The sequence below is a fragment of the Scyliorhinus canicula genome, chromosome 6 (genome assembly GCF_902713615.1).
Source record: "Scyliorhinus canicula chromosome 6, sScyCan1.1, whole genome shotgun sequence".
Taxonomy (NCBI): domain Eukaryota; kingdom Metazoa; phylum Chordata; class Chondrichthyes; order Carcharhiniformes; family Scyliorhinidae; genus Scyliorhinus; species Scyliorhinus canicula.
The window spans coordinates 119,143,073-119,156,953 of NC_052151.1; the positions used below are offsets into that span (position 1 = coordinate 119,143,073).

Here is a 13,881-nt window from a genome sequence, read left to right on the forward strand (position 1 = left end):
TAACTGACTGGAAGAGGGTTAATCTTTGTTATAAATCTGCTGGAGCTTCAATGAGCTTTACTTGTGAAACTCTTGTTGCCCAAATTCCGGGCACAAAATATTTTCTTCAGACAATCAAACTGTCTAACAATTATTCACTTAGTTGAGTGACGGATAAAAAAATGCTTCATGTTGTTAATGGCTATACTAGTTTGAAACATAAAGCTTGTAAAATGTATTCCAGATCACAAACAGGTATATTTAAGGATCGGTACATCTTCTACTTGCATACATGTGCATACATGTGAGATAAGGCAAAAGGGATAGGAAAACAGCACTAGTTCCTGGGAATGGTTTCAAATGTTGTTGAGGTCCCAGATCTCTACCCTGAAGAAAATTTACCAGAAATTCCTACTGGTTGCAAGGCTGGGTACAAATCCCGTCTGCTTCATTGAAGGCCTGATGTAAAGGCGACAGGAAATGTGGCAAAACTATATTTCGTGCTGAATTTCACACTAAGTCTGTCTCATTTCCTCAACTGACCTGGAAGCCAGGCACAATCCTGGCACTGAGGTTAATAGAGTAGCTGAAGTGGAGTCCAGAGACATGTCCAGGAAGACCCGAGAATTTTTAGGCATAAAACTGTCAAACCACATTGAATAAAGGGACAGATTAGCAAGCATGCTTGGACTTTTAAGATAGGCCTGCCAGCTGCACCCTCGCACAACACTGTAGTTCTATATTTCCCACCCCTACCTGCTGTTCAATTGAGTGCCTGAGGGGCATCCTACCGGTGCAGGCACCCACCTTCTTTACTTAAAAATCTGGGCCCTGAAAGCTTTTGTGTGAGAAGGATTTCAGGTCTCCAGTGCATCTCTGCTGCAATACTGATTCTATGTGCTTAATAAGTGAATAAGAAGAATTCGCTAATAAATGGCTAGATTATAAATAATAATACAGGGCTAACAAGGTAATTCAGTATTGATATATATTTTCATTAACATTATTATTATGCATTCAGAATAATAGCAAAATGTTAGTTTTTCATACATACAATGTTGCTCAACTTGTCTGTAATATTTTATAGCAATAACTTTAATATTAAGTTACTTGTTATTGAAGGAGAGAAGATCTTCATTAAATTGCCTGAAGAAGAACGAAAATCCATTTGATGAGAAAAGAATGAAGAGGAGAGAACAATCAAGCAAAATCTCAAGAGCTTCCTAAAGTGCTTGACACCAGGATTGTCTGTCGAGAAGTCTGTAGGCAGGACAGTCCTGCCCTCTACTGTTAAGGTTGTTAAATGCAACAAAAAACATTGATTTTTCGGAGTGAAAATTGAAACCTACAGGTTACGTTTTGAGATACAATCATTTGGCTACTTGACCCACTCACTAAGTCCAATATTATATATCTGTTGAGTAGTGTCATGCTCAAAATCCTGAGTTGCCCTGGGCCTAGAGGATCTAATTTCAGACTGCACTACGTCAGCTGGCTGGTGACCAGGCAACAGCAAGCGTATGATGAAAGGGGAGCTGGAAAGAATGTTGCCATCTTTGGAAGTTCAGCAGGTTTGTGTTCCAGAGACTTTTCCAAGGTGGTACCTCAGCAATCCAGCTGCAATGTTCTTGAAGCCTCTTTGAACAGTGACATCAAAAGCAAAATACAGCAGTCTCAGTTTACACAGATGCATTTGATGGAAACTGTGATATTTGACATTGCATCATGGTGGGTTCCACAGTTGTGCTGATGGAGGTGACCACCTGTTCCACGTTGAAAAGGGTGGGCTTCAAGCTCTGCACAAAGCCCTGTGTCAAATTGAAGCTGGCCCGAATAGGAGGCCGGCAGCGGCAGAGGTGTTAAGGGGGTTCATGGAGCAGATGGGAGGGGTAGACCCATGGAGATTTGGTAGGCCTAGGGCGAGGGAGTATTCTTTTTTCTCCCACGTCCACAGAGTGTACTCTAGGATCGATTTTTTCGTATTGAACAGGGGGCTGATACCGAGAGTGCAGGGCACGGAGTACTCGACCATTGCGATATCGGACCATGCACCACATTGGGTGGACGTGGACATGGGGGAGGCGCGGGATCAACGCCCGTTGTGGCGCCTGGATGTAGGGCTGTTGGCGGACGAAGAGGTGTGCAGAAGGGTGAGAACGGGCATTGAGAACTATCTGGGTACGAATGACACAGGTGAGGTGCAGGTGGGGACGGTCTGGGAGGCCTTGAAAGCAGTGATTAGAGGAGAGCTGATCTCCATAAGGGCACACAGAGAGAGGAAGGAGAGGCAGGAAAGGGAGAGGCTGGTGGGGGAGCTCCTAGAAGTAGACAGGAAATATGCGGCGGCACCAGAGGAGGGGCTATTAAGGGAGCGGCGTAGCTTGCAGGCCAGGTTCGACCTACTGACCACTAGGAAGGCGGAAATGCAGTGGAGAAGGGCGCAGGGTGCGGCGTATGAGTACGGGGAAAAGGCGAGCAGGATGCTGGCACACCAGCTTCGTAAGCGAGATGCAGCCAGAGAGATTGGGGGAGTGAGAGAGAGGGGTGGGGACGTAGTGCAGAAGGGGCAAGAGGTGAATAGGGTCTTTAGGGACTTCTATAGGGAATTGTATAGGTCTGAACCGCCGAAGAGGAGAGGGGGAATGAAGAACTTTCTCGACAAATTGGGGTTCCCAAAGGTACAGGAGGAGCTGGTAGAAGGGTTGGGGGCGCCGATAGAGCTGCAGGAGCTAATTAAAGGGATAGGCCAGATGCAGGCGGGGAAGGCGCCGGGGCCGGATGGGTTCCCGGTGGAGTTTTACAGGAAATTTGTGGACTTGGTGGGTCCAGTGCTGGTGCGAGCCTTTAATGAGGCGCGCGAGGGGGGGGTTCTGCCCCCAACAATGTCGCAGGCCCTGATCTCCTTGATTTTGAAACGGGACAAGGACCCGGTCCAGTGCGGGTCCTACAGGCCCATCTCCCTCCTGAATGTTGACGCCAAGCTGTTAGCAAAGGTCCTGGCAACCAGGATAGAGGACTGTGTGCCAGGGGTAGTCCATGAAGACCAGACGGGGTTCGTGAAGGGACGCCAACTTAACACAAATGTCCGGAGATTGTTAAATGTGATTATGATGCCAGCAGTGGAAGGGGAGGCGGAGATAGTGGTAGCGTTGGACGCGGAGAAGGCATTTGACAGGGTGGAGTGGGAATACTTGTTGGAGACGTTGGAAAGGTTTGGGTTTGGGGAGGGATTTATCAAGTGGGTAAAACTGCTCTATTCAGCTCCGATGGCAAGTGTGGTAACAAACGGGAGGAGGTCAGAATATTTTGGGCTCCATCGAGGTACTAGGCAGGGATGTCCCCTATCCCCCTTACTCTTTGCATTAGCGATTGAGCCGTTGGCGATGGCACTGAGGGGTTCAGGGGGGTGGAGAGGACTGACAAGGGGAGGGGAGGAACATCGGGTCTCGCTCTATGCGGATGATTTGTTGTTGTATGTGGCAGACCCGGAGGGGGGAATGCCGGAGGTAATGGGGATACTAGCGGAGTTCGGGGACTTTTCGGGGTATAAATTAAATCTGGGGAAAAGTGAGGTCTTTTCCCGGGAGACCAAGGGGAGGGAATTGGGAGGCTCCCCTTCAAAAGAGCAGTTAAAAGTTTTAGGTATTTGGGGGTGCAGGTGGCAAAGAACTGGGGGACCCTCCACAAGTTGAACTTTTCCAGACTGGTGGAACAGATGGAGGAGGAGTTTAAGAGGTGGGACATGGTGCCGCTGTCGCTGGCAGGGAGGGTGCAGTCAGTTAAAATGACGGTCCTCCCGAGGTTCTTGTTTTTGTTCCAGTGTCTGCCTATCTTCCTCCCCAGGGCCTTTTTCAAGAAGGTAACGAGTAGTATCATGGGGTATGTGTGGGCACATGGCACCCCGAGAGTTAGAAGGGTCTTTTTGGAGCGGAGTAGGGATAGTGGAGGGCTGGCGTTACCCAACCTTTCAGGATATTACTGGGCGGCAAATACATCGATGGTACGAAAGTGGATGATGGAAGGGGAGGGGGCAGCCTGGAAGCGCATGGAGAGGGCGTCCTGCGGCAACATAAGCTTAGGGGCACTGGTAACGGCACCATGGCCGCTCCCTCCCACGAGGTATACCACGAGCCCGGTGGTGGCGGCCACCCTCAAGATCTGGGGGCAGTGGAGGCGACACAGGGGGGAAGTGGGAGGTCTGATAGGGGCACCACTAAGAGGGAACCACAGATTTGCGCCGGGAAACACAGGAGGGGGATTCCAGAGCTGGCAGAGGGCGGGTATTAGACAACTGAGGGACTTGTTTATAGAGGGGAGGTTTGCGAGCCTGGGAGAGCTGGAGGAGAAATTTGGGCTCCCCCCGGGGAACACGTTCAGGTACCTCCAAGTGAAGGCATTTGCCAGACGACAGGTAGAGGGGTTCCCCGCGCTCCCCGACAGGGGGGTGAGTGATAGGGTGCTATCAGGGGTCTGGGTCGGGGAGGGGAAGATCTCGGACATCTATAAGATTATGCAGGAGGTGGAGGAGGTACCAGTAGTGGAGCTGAAAGATAAGTGGGAGTTAGAGCTGGGGGAACAGATAGAGGACGGGACATGGGCAGACGCCCTGGAGAGGGTCAACTCGTCGTCGTCATGTGCGAGACTAAGTCTCATTCAATTTAAGGTACTGCATAGAGCCCACATGACGGGGACAAGGATGAGTCGGTTTTTCGGGGGGGAAGACAGGTGTATTAGATGTTCGGGAAGCCCTGCGAATCATGCACATATGTTTTGGGCATGTCCGGCACTGGAGGAGTTCTGGAAGGGGGTGGCAGGGACGGTGTCGAGAGTGGTGGGGTCCAGGGTCAAGCCAGGATGGGGACTTGCGATCTTCGGGGTTGGGGTGGAACCGGGGGTACAAGAGGCGAGGGAGGCTGGAATATTAGCCTTTGCGTCCTTGGTGGCTCGGAGGAGGATCTTGATTCAGTGGAGGGACGAAAGGCCTCCGAGTGTTAGCACCTGGTTAAACGACATGGCAAACTTCATCCAATTGGAAAGGATCAAATTCGCCCTGAGAGGGTCGGTGCAGGGGTTTTTCAGGCGATGGCAACCCTTCCTGGACCTCTTGGATCAGAGATAGAAACTAAGGTCGTGACAGCAGCAACCCGGGAGGGGAGGGGAGGGCGGGAGGGAGGGGGGGGGAGGGGGGGGGAGGGGGGGGGGGGGGAGGGGGGGGGGGGGGAGGGGGGACAAAGACGAAGGAAGTACGGTAGCGGTGGTGGCACGGGCAAGGCCTGCCCGAGGACGCTGCTAGAAATGATAAGTTGGTCTGACTGTCGGTTCGCCGGCGGGGGGGGGGGGGGGGGGACGCGCGAGTAGGGGGGGGGGGACTTTTTTCTTTTTTTTGTTGTTAAGTAGGGGGGTTTGACTTTGTTTTGTTATAATTTAAATGTAAATGTAGGGGGGGTTAAAATGTTTGTATTTTGAAAAATTTCTTCAATAAAAATTATTTAAAAAAAAAAAAAATTGAAGCTGGCCTTGTTTGTGCCCCTGGACTTTGCATGCAGCCTTTCTGACAGGCTTCCCAATACACCAATAATTTGGTTGTACACACCCTTATTCTGTAGCCTGACCCATAGACGTTCTCACTTGATTCCTCTTTAGCAGATCTGCTGGATGAACTTTCTCTCAGATGAGCTGGCACCTGTGCAATTGTTTTCCCTTGCCCTGGCTCCTGTGCACTTGTGCATAGTGCCTCACCACATGCCTCACCACCTCCTCTATCCAAGCCTCAAAAGTATGTGTAGTATTGGTCTCTTAGCTGGTGGCTGCAAGTGTAAGACTGATTGATGGTGTTTTTTTATCTTCACTGTCTTCTTCTTCCTCCTCTGACTGTTGGTTTTCTGAAATGAAAAGGTGGCAAATAATTGCATTGTGGTGAGGGAAGAGGAGAAAATAAGAAGTTCATGCTTACACAATCTGTAAATCAGAAGAGATTGTGTGATAATGGGAGGTGGAATGAGGAGGAATTGGGAAGAGAGAAGGAGGATTAGATATGCTGAAGGTTAGATATGGTTATACCCTCATCATTAATCTCTTCAGCAACAATCATCATTACTTCAGCAATGTTCCTTTCCATGAGGGTTACAAGATGCAGGCCTCACTTGTCTTTCTCCAGCTGCAATCTGTCAGTCACCTCTTTCTCCTGAAAGAGAAGTATGTCAGTGAGTGCAATATGTCTGGGTGTTGTGCTTGCATGCAAGGTGTGATATATGTGCAACGTTTGAACTAATACTAAATATGTGAGAAATAGAAGGATTGAGTACTGACTGATATTGAGGATGCGATTTAACACCCAAAAAGCAGAGTCACATTTTGAGCGCATATAGCGGGGTGTTTCTCTGTGCTTGCAGCGCCGAGAATGACACCGCTATCAAACAGGACTCTTTTACTTTGGCCTCGGTCGGGAACACCCCACCGAGACCGCACATGCCTCACTTCCTTTAAATACCACCCGATTTCTCAACCCCCTTCAGTCTCCCCACTGCGGCCTCCAGACCTCATGGAATCATAGAATTTACAGTGCAGAAGGAGGCCATTCGGCCCATCGAGTCTGCACCAGCCCCTGAAAGAGAACCCTACTTAAGCCCACACCTCCACCCTATCCCCGTAACCCAGCAACCGTACCTAACCTTTTTTTGGACACTGAGGGCAATTTAGCAGGGTCAATCCACCAACCAGCACATCTTTGGACAGTGGGAGGAAACCGGAGCACCCGAAGGAAACCCACGCAGACACGGGGAGAACGTGCAGACTCCGCACAGCTAGTGACCCAAGCCGGGAATCAAATCTGGGACCCTGGAGCTTTGAAGCAACAGTGCTAACCATTGTGCTACCATGCTGCCCCAATGCCCCAACTTATCTCTTGGGGGCAATCGAGCCCCATCTCACCGCACCTCTTAAGGACAAGGCACTCCTGGGCCCTATCCCGAACATGGGCAATCTGGCATGTGGGCAGCTTGGCATTCCCAGCCTGGCACCCTGACAGTGCCCCTTCCAGCTCGGCAGTGCTACCCAGGCATCGCTAGGGTGGCACTGTCAGGATTCCCAGTGTAGAATTTACCCTGGGAAAAAGCTTCTGATTATCCACTCTGTCCATGCCCCTCATAATCTGGTAGACTTCTATCAGGTTGTCTCTCAACCTCCAGTGAGAACAAATCGAGTTTATCCAAACTCTCCTCATAGCTAATGCCCTCCATACCAGTCAATATCCTGGTAAATCTTGTCTGTACCTTCTCCAAAACCTCCAAATCCTTTTGTAGTATGGCGACCAGAATTGAACACTATATTCCAAGTGCAGTCGACCTAAGGTTCCATAAAGCTGCAACATGACTTACCAATTTTTAAATTCAATTCTCCGACCGATGAAGGCAAGCATGCCGTATGCCTTCTTGACTACCTTCTCCACCTGCATTGCCACTTTCAGTGACCTGAGTCACTTTCAAGTAAGAATACATAGTATTCCAGATGTGGTCTCACCAATACCCTATACATCTTCAATATAACTTCCCTATTTTTATTTTCCCTTACTCTTCAAACATTCCGTTTGCTTTCCTAAACATTTCCTTAATCACTAACATTTTGTGACTCATATACCAGGACACCCAGATCCCTCTGTATCACCGGGTTTGGCAATTACTCTCCATTTAAATGGTATATATTCACCGTTGTTCCCTTCTCCTGCTAAAGTGAACAGGTCAATGGGCGAGATTCTCCGCAAATGCAGAGAATTGTAAAGGCTGCCGTGGGACAGGCCGTGACCTATGGCAGCCTTCGCGCCCACTTCCGGGGCCGATTTTCCCCCCGGGCGGGGCTAGGAGCGCGGCCCCATGCGTCACGGCGGCGCGGCCTTGACGACGGTCGTCAAGGCCGCACGTCAATCATCGCGCCGGCTGACGCGGCCGATGACGTTGGCCACGCGTGCGCCAGTTGGACAGCGCCAACCCGCGCATGCGCAGTTGGTGTCTTTTCCCTCAGCCGCCCCCCTTGATCTTGCGGGGCGGCAGAGGGAAAAGAGTGCGTCCGTTACGGACGCACGGCCCGCGATAGGTGGGCACCGATCGCGGGCCTATGCCCCCCTTGGCACGGCCGTGGTACTGCCGTGCCAATCGGGCCCCCAGATGCCCCAAACGGGCATCTGGCGCCCGTTTCACGACGGCAGCGAGCAGGTGCGTTTGCTGCTGTGTTGAAACGGGCGTGAAGGCCCGGCCGCTTAGCCCATCGGCCTTGGAGAATCGCCGCTCGCCGTATTTGTGGCATGGGTCGGGCGTGGGGGGGGGGTGGGGAGGGAATAGCGGGAGGGCGTGAAAAATGTCGGGAGGCCCTCCCGCTATTCTCCCACCTGGCGTGAGGGGCGGAGAATCGCGCTCAACATTTTCCTGCATTTGCCAAATTTTTGTCCATTCATTTCACGTGTCCTTTGCTGACCCTCTGCCTCCTCTTGACAACTTACTTTACGACCTATTTTGGTGTCATCGGCAAATTTAGCTACTGTCCATTTAGTCTCTTCATCTAAATCATTGATGTAGCTTGCAAATAAATAGGGCCCCAGCATTGACCCTCTCCAGCACTCCATTAGTTACAGCCTGCCAACCCAAAAAAGATCCATTTAACCAGACTCTCTACTTCTTTGCTAATCAGTTCTTTATCCATGGTAATATGTCAGCCCTACACAATGTACTTTTACCTTGTGTCTAGATACACCACATCTAGAGACTCCCTTTTATCAACCCTGCTTGTTACTTGCTCAAGAAATTCTAATTGATTAGTTAACCACGATTTCCCTTTTCACGAAGCCTGATTCCATTATGATTTTCTAAGTATCCTCCTAAGTAATCTCCTTCTTAATGGCTTCTGGCAATTTCCCTCCAACTGGCTAAATGTCCTGTAAGTTGCCTGCTTTCTGTCTCCCTCATTTCTTCAATAAAAATATTACTTTGACTATTTTCCAATCTGCTGGGACTCTTCAAGAATCTGAGAAATTTTTGAAGATTCTAATCAACGCAGGTACTATCTCTACAGCCACTTCTTTTAAGACCCAAGGATGCAGGCCATCTGCTCCTGGGACCTTTCAGTCTTTCAGTCTAATTATTTCCCCAGCAGCTTTTCTGGCGGCACAGTAGCACAGTGGTTAGCACTGTTGCTTCACAGCGCTAGGGTCCCAGGTTCTATTCCCGGCTTGGGTCACTGTCTGTGTGATGTTTGCACGTTCTCCCCATGTCTGCGTGGGTTTCCTCCGGGTGTTCCAATTTCCTCCCACAAGTCCCGAAAGACGTGCTGTTAGGTTAATTGGATGTTCTGAATTCTCCCTCTGTGTACCCGAACAGGTGCCGGAATGTGGCGACTCGGGGATTTTCACAGTAGCTTCAGTGCACTGTTTATGTAAGCGTAATTGTAACAATAAAGATTATTATTATCATTATTATTTAGTGATGGTGATTATTTTAAGTTCCTCCCTTCCAAACATCTCTTCATTTTCAAGTACCTTTGGAAAGTTTTCTACCATGAAGATAGGCACAAAATACCTGTTCAATGCCTCTACCATTTCCTTACTTTCCATCGTCAATTTCCCAGGCTCACGAGACTTCCAGTGGTGGGGATGTGTTGTGCGTTTGTAGGAAAGGTGGCCCTCCTCTTGAACATTCAGAATTAGGCACTTTTAGCCCAAATATCAGCCGCTAAGCCAACCAAAAACCTCTCCATCCTTCTCCGAAACCATCACAGACACAGAACTATGCTTTCAAATCCACAAAGGGGCAGAAAGGACAATGAGATCAGTAAGGCACAGGAAAGAAAGGTCAATGCTGCAGATACAGGGAGAGAAGTGGAACAGGATATAGTGGAGTTAGCCAGATTGCCGATACTAATGCCAGCCTATCTGCCAATAGGCCAATGGATGGAACTCCTAACCCCAGAGCTCCTTAAGCAATGATGCTATAAAGAAGGAGATTTTGGCGACAGTGAAGTTGGCGCTCGCAGATGCCTTGGCCCCCTTGAAGGAGAGGGTATAGCAGCGACTGGAGCCACAAGAAGCAAAGGTACGGGAGCTCGAGAAGGCGGCTACCAACCAAGGTGACTAGATTGCATCATTGGAAGCAGAGGTGGCAAGGTTTGTGATGGCCCGGGGAACATTCAAGGGAAAGGTGAAAGACCTGTAGAACCAGTCATGCCCTCAGAACCTCTGAATTGTGGGCCTACCAGAGGGCACTGAGGGCAGAAACCCCACAGAATTGTGGCACATATCCTGGGTAAGCTGGTCAGGGGCAAAAGTCTCCCCAAGCCCCCAGAGGTGGGCAGGGCCCACCGGCCACCCCGGCAGAGGCCAAAATCAGGAGAAGCACCGCAGGCCATCGTTGCCAAAGTACACCAGGACAAGGAGAAGATCCTGAACTAGGATCTATCAAGGCACACGTGGTCTTGCAAATGGGAAGGGCAAACGATCCGCATGTACCAAGACATTGAGGCCTACCTAGCCAAGCACCAGGCCGAATTCAATGGAGCCAAAGCTACTTATTTTAAAAGAAAGGTGCTGTTTGGGATGCTGTACCCGGCCAAACTGTGGGTGACCTTCCAAAATAGGGAACACTATTTTTCACACCAGGTGAATCGGAGGAGTTTGAAAGCAAGAATGGGCTGGGAAAGCAACAGCAACAGCAATAATGGACACAAAAGAACAATTGCTCAGGATGAAATTGCCTTGCTTTCGCAAAAATGCAAGTCCCAGGAAGTGGTTGGAAGGGGGGGGGGGAGGGGGGGGGGGCGCAGAAGGGTAGCAAAACAGGAAATGGGGAGGGGGTAGAGAAAGAAACACAATGGGCAGAGAATGGAGAGATCATTCCCAGGGGTGCAGCCACCACACTAGCGAGCATGCTGGCAAGGGGAAGTAAGGGGAGAGGGTGGGTGGGGGCTGCAACGCACTCCAGACAGGGAGAGAGCGTTTGTCAGAAGGGGGGGGGGGAAGATAACAAAACTAGGCCATGGGGGAAGGAGTGGGGATGATCAAGGGGGGGAGAAGATAGAGGGGTAAAGTGCACGTGGTTGTGGGGAGGGGAGGAACAGAAGGGATAGACAGGCCCGGACGGGGGAGGCAGGGATGAGGGATAGAATGCTGGTTGCAAAGGGTGATGACAAGAGCAAAGACATCATAGATGGCCATCTTGGATGGTCCCCAAACAAAAAAAAACCCCGGACTTCAGGGGCACATCCACATGGCGAATATGGCAACAACAGCCATCTTAGGTCGCTCCCAAACAAAGGGAAACCCTGGAGTGCAGGGGAACGTCCACATGGTGTTATGGCTGACCCCACAGGAGGGGGGGGGGGACAGGAACCACCCCACCCCCCGCCAATCAGGATAGTCATCTGGAAAGTAGGGGACTTAACGCCCAGTGAAAATATCCAGAGTTTTCGCCCATCTGAAAAGCCTGAGGGACAACGTAATCTTCCTCCAAGAGACGCACCTGAGGGAGAGGGACCGACTGAGGGCAAGACAGTGCTGGGTGATACAGAGGTTCCAAGCATGTTACAGGACGAGGGGGTGGGGTGGGGTGGGGGGCATACTGTTCAACAAGAGGATGACCATCACAGCGGCAAAGACAGTTATGAACCCGGAGGGACGGTATGTCATGGTGAGCAGTATCCTGGAAGGAGTATCAATGCACTTGTGAATGTGTAGGCCCCTAACTGAGTGACACAGACTTTATAAAGAAAACCATGACAGAAATCCCCGACAGAGAGATCGGGTTTTCGAGTTTCGGATAATCGAGTTTTTTGAGGAGGTGACAAAGATGATTGATGAAGATTGGTGGATGTTGTTTACGTGGACTTCAGTAAAGCCTTTGACAAGGTGCCTCATGGCAGACTGCTTCAAAAGGTGAAGTCACACTGGATCAGAGGTGAGGTGGCAAAATGGATACAGTACTGGCTCTGTCACAGAAGGCAAAGGGTAGTAGTAGAAAGGTGTGTTTCTGAATGGAAGGTTATGACTAGTGGTGTTCCACAGGGATCTGTGCTGTGGCCTCTGTTGTTTGTAGTATACATAAACAATTTGGAGAAAAATGTAGCTGGTCTGATTAGTACGTTTGCGGATGGCAACAAGGTTGCTGGAGTGGCAGACAGCGTTGAGGATCATCAGAGGATACAGCAGAACATAGATAGGTTGGAGACTTGGGCAGAGAAATGGCAAAAGGAGTTTAATCCAGGCAAATGTGAGGTAATGCATAGAGGGGAAATATACCGTACTCTTAGGAATTTGGAAAGTCAGAGAGATCTGGGTGTGCAGGTCCACAGATCTTTGAAAGTGGTAACACAAGTGGACAAGGTAGTCAAAAAAGCATACGGAATGCTTGCCATCATTGGAGGTGGCATCAGTATAAAAACTGGCAAGTCATGCTATAGTTGTATAGAACCTTGGTAAGGCCGCACTTAGAATATTGCGCACAATTTTGGTCGCCACATTACCAAAAGGATGTGGAGGCTTTGTAGAGGGTAAAGAGGAGGTTTACCAAGATGTTTCCTTGCCTGGAGGGTGTTGGCTATGTGGAGAGGCTGAATAGGCTCAGACTGTTTTCATTAGAACAACGGAGGTTGAGGGGTCACCTGATAGAGGTCTACAAGATTATGAGGGGCATGGATAGAGTGGATAGGCAGACACTCTTTCCCAGGGTAGAGAGGTCAGTCACCAGGGGGCATAGGTTTAAGGTCCGTGGGGCCAAGTTTAGAGGAAATATGCAAGACAGGTTTTTTTACACAGAGGGTGGTGAGAGCCTGGAACGTGTTGCCAGGGAAGGTTGTGGAAGCAGATACATTAACGGCGTTCAAAAGGCATCTCGACAAATACATGGATAGGATGGGTATAGAGGGATACGGCACTCGGAAGTGCTAAGGGTTTTGGCCAAGGGTGGTATCATGCCTGGTACAGGCTTGGAGGGCCGAAGGGTCTCTTCCTTTGCTGTATTGTCCTTTGTTCTTTGAGACTCCCACCGACTCATCATGGTGGGGGTTGGAGGACATCTATTGCATACAGGGGACAATGGACCCATGAAGCTTCTCACACCCAAGGGAGAGGGAGTTCTCCTTCATCTCTCAGGTCCACAAGGAATACACCAGGATCAACTTCTTTGTAGTGGGGAAATCGGTGCTTCCCGGGGTGGTAGAGGCAGAATACTCCAGAATAGTAATCTACGACCACGCTCCACACTACATGATGTGAGGTGAGAGTGGGCCGGACCCAATGCCCTCCATGGAGGCTGGACACAGTCAGTCTCGGTAACAAGGCATTCTGTGAGGAGATATCACAAGCTATCGATGGATATGTAACCTGCAACAAGGCTGGGGAGGTTTAACCCTCCACAATCTGGGAGACACTGAAAGCTGTGATAAAAGTGGAGATTATAACATACAGGACTCTCAGAGATAGGAAGGAGAGGGCGGGTAGGCAACAGTTGGTTGACTCCATATTGGAGGTGGATTGACGGTGCTCCACGGTCCCAACCATGGAACTATTAGCGGAGAGGAAAAAAACTACAAATGGAATTTGACCTGCTTTCCACTGGGAGAGGAGTAAACCAGCTCCACCAGAGCACGGAGACAACGCCAGCTGACGATGTCACCAGATGAGAAAGCAGTCAGCCACGAGGGAAATTGCGTAGGTGAAGGACAGGAACGGCAAACTAGTCACAGCACCAGACAAGATTAACGAGACCTCTGAGACATTCTACCGGGAACTGTACCGAACCTCTGGAGGGAGACTCGAAGATGAAGCGGTTCCTCAACAGATTGGACATGCCAGTCATGGGGGAGGAAAAGAAATGGGGCCTGCAAGCACCACTGACTGGGAAAGTCATGGAGAGTATTAATTCCATG

General features: G+C 50.0%; 1 protein-coding gene across 4 annotated transcripts in view; it reads right to left on the reverse strand.

Annotated features, from left to right (window-relative positions):
• LOC119967450 (uncharacterized protein C8orf74-like) overlaps positions 1-13,881 on the reverse strand; it is a 28,887-nt gene that overhangs the window by 539 nt on the left and 14,467 nt on the right. The window contains exon 4 of one of the 4 annotated variants that reach the window (XR_005460986.1): positions 5,573-5,861. The exons of 2 other annotated variants lie outside the window; for them this stretch is intronic. Coding sequence is in view for 1 of the 2 variants with exons in the window: in XM_038800003.1 (XP_038655931.1) it covers positions 6,119-6,163 (45 nt within the window). In the remaining variant the exon portion in view is untranslated. Of the gene's footprint in view, positions 1-5,572; positions 5,862-6,076; positions 6,164-13,881 lie in introns of all 4 variants that reach the window. One more of the 4 variants, XM_038800003.1, reaches the window with a different exon arrangement.